The sequence below is a fragment of the Besnoitia besnoiti genome (genome assembly GCF_002563875.1).
Source record: "Besnoitia besnoiti strain Bb-Ger1 chromosome Unknown contig00059, whole genome shotgun sequence".
NCBI lineage: Eukaryota > Apicomplexa > Conoidasida > Eucoccidiorida > Sarcocystidae > Besnoitia > Besnoitia besnoiti.
Window position 1 is genome coordinate 1 of NW_021703953.1, and position 1,651 is coordinate 1,651.

General features: G+C 37.4%; 1 protein-coding gene across 1 annotated transcript; it reads right to left on the bottom strand.

Annotated features, from left to right (window-relative positions):
* Positions 1-180: 180 nt before the first annotated feature.
* On the bottom strand, positions 181-1,260 carry BESB_064390 (cytochrome b; the record flags this gene model as incomplete). Its single annotated transcript, XM_029364834.1, has 1 exon — positions 181-1,260. One exon carries the CDS (start codon positions 1,258-1,260, stop codon positions 181-183), a length of 1,080 nt encoding a protein of 359 aa, XP_029214883.1.
* Between the last annotated feature and the right edge of the window lie 391 nt (positions 1,261-1,651).

Here is a 1,651-nt window from a genome sequence, read left to right on the forward strand (position 1 = left end):
AGACATTATAGTTCCTAGAATACTGAAGATGACTCCGGTTATGAGATACAGACAACCAAGTTCTTTATGATTGCAGTACACCACCACCCCACTGGACTGCTTAAGACAGCTAAAAGTGTTGGATTTCAATATCACGGTAATCATGTTTGCTTGGAAGCTGTAGTCATTATAACTATTGATTTAGTATAAGCATAGAACCAATCCGGTAGTAAGATATACGATAGTAGCTAATCTACCATATAAGATATAAGTCGCTTGTGGAATAGCACTACCAATAATAATCAAGAAGATCATACTGTATACCCAAATAATTACCCATCCACTGACTACATTTCGAGTCATAAAATGTTGTCGTATCAACATTCGAGTATTCAAAGCTCGAATTTCAGATAAAAGAGCTAAGTTAATGAGAGAGGACATAAATACTAACAAACCACCGGTTTTGGATGGGATTACTTTTAACACCGCATAATATGCTAAAAAGTACCATTCAGGTACGATATGAAGCGGAGTTACAAACCGGTTCACTGGTATGGAGTTATCTGGGTGCGATAATTCAATCAAACCAAAAGCCGTTTGTAAGAAAATTAAACCAATTAGATAGGATAGACATTTAGCATCGGTCATTAACATATGAGGATAGAAGGCTACTTTAAGTGCGGAATCAATACCTGCAGGGTTACTAGAACCATTTAAATGTAAATAGAAGATGTGTAATACAATTAGAATGCAACCTACAAAAGGTAATATAAAGTGCAATACAAAGAATCGTTTTAATGTTACATCAGATACATAGTATCCACCGAGTAACCAAGGTACTAAATATGGTATTGGAGAAAGGAGATTAGTAATGACTGTAGCACCCCAGAAACTCATCTGTCCCCATGGTAGTACATAACCGAGGAAAGCAGTGGCTATAGTAAGTAGATATAAAACTAAACCAGACATCCAAGCAGTAGTTAAATAACTATAGCTGGAGTTATACATACCTCGAGACATGTGTATTAAGATACACAAGAAGACGAAAGAAGCAGTTGTTGCATGCAACATCCTAAATTCCCATCCTGCTGCTACCTCTCTAACTAGATGTTGAACACTAGCAAATGCACAAGATGCTTCAGAAGTATATCGGAACGCTAAAGTGATACCTGTAATTATTTGGAGTACAAAGGTAATTGCAACTAAGAAACCAAAGTTATAAGATGAATTTAGATTGAGAGCACACCGATAAAAGACGAGGTGTGCCCGGAATAGACTCATGGAAATTTGGTGTGTTCTCGAAACCATGCTAGCACAATAGAACTTCGTTAAATAACTACATATTAAAATGAGCGCATGTAAACTAGTCTTAAACACACCGCTCGTCACGTAACAAATCTCAAATCGTACTGTAGATTTTATATATGTACCGTAACTATAACCATGGTGACATCCAATGTTCACGCTCATGGATTCAGTGTCCAGGACTACCTGGCGCTTAATAACGATTCCGTCTTCCAGCTTCCAAGCAAACATGATTACCGTGATATTGAAATCCAACACTTTTAGCTGTCTTAAGCAGTCCAGTGGGGTGGTGGTGTACTGCAATCATAAAGAACTTGGTTGTCTGTATCTCATAACCGGAGTCATCTTCAGTATTCTAGGAACTATA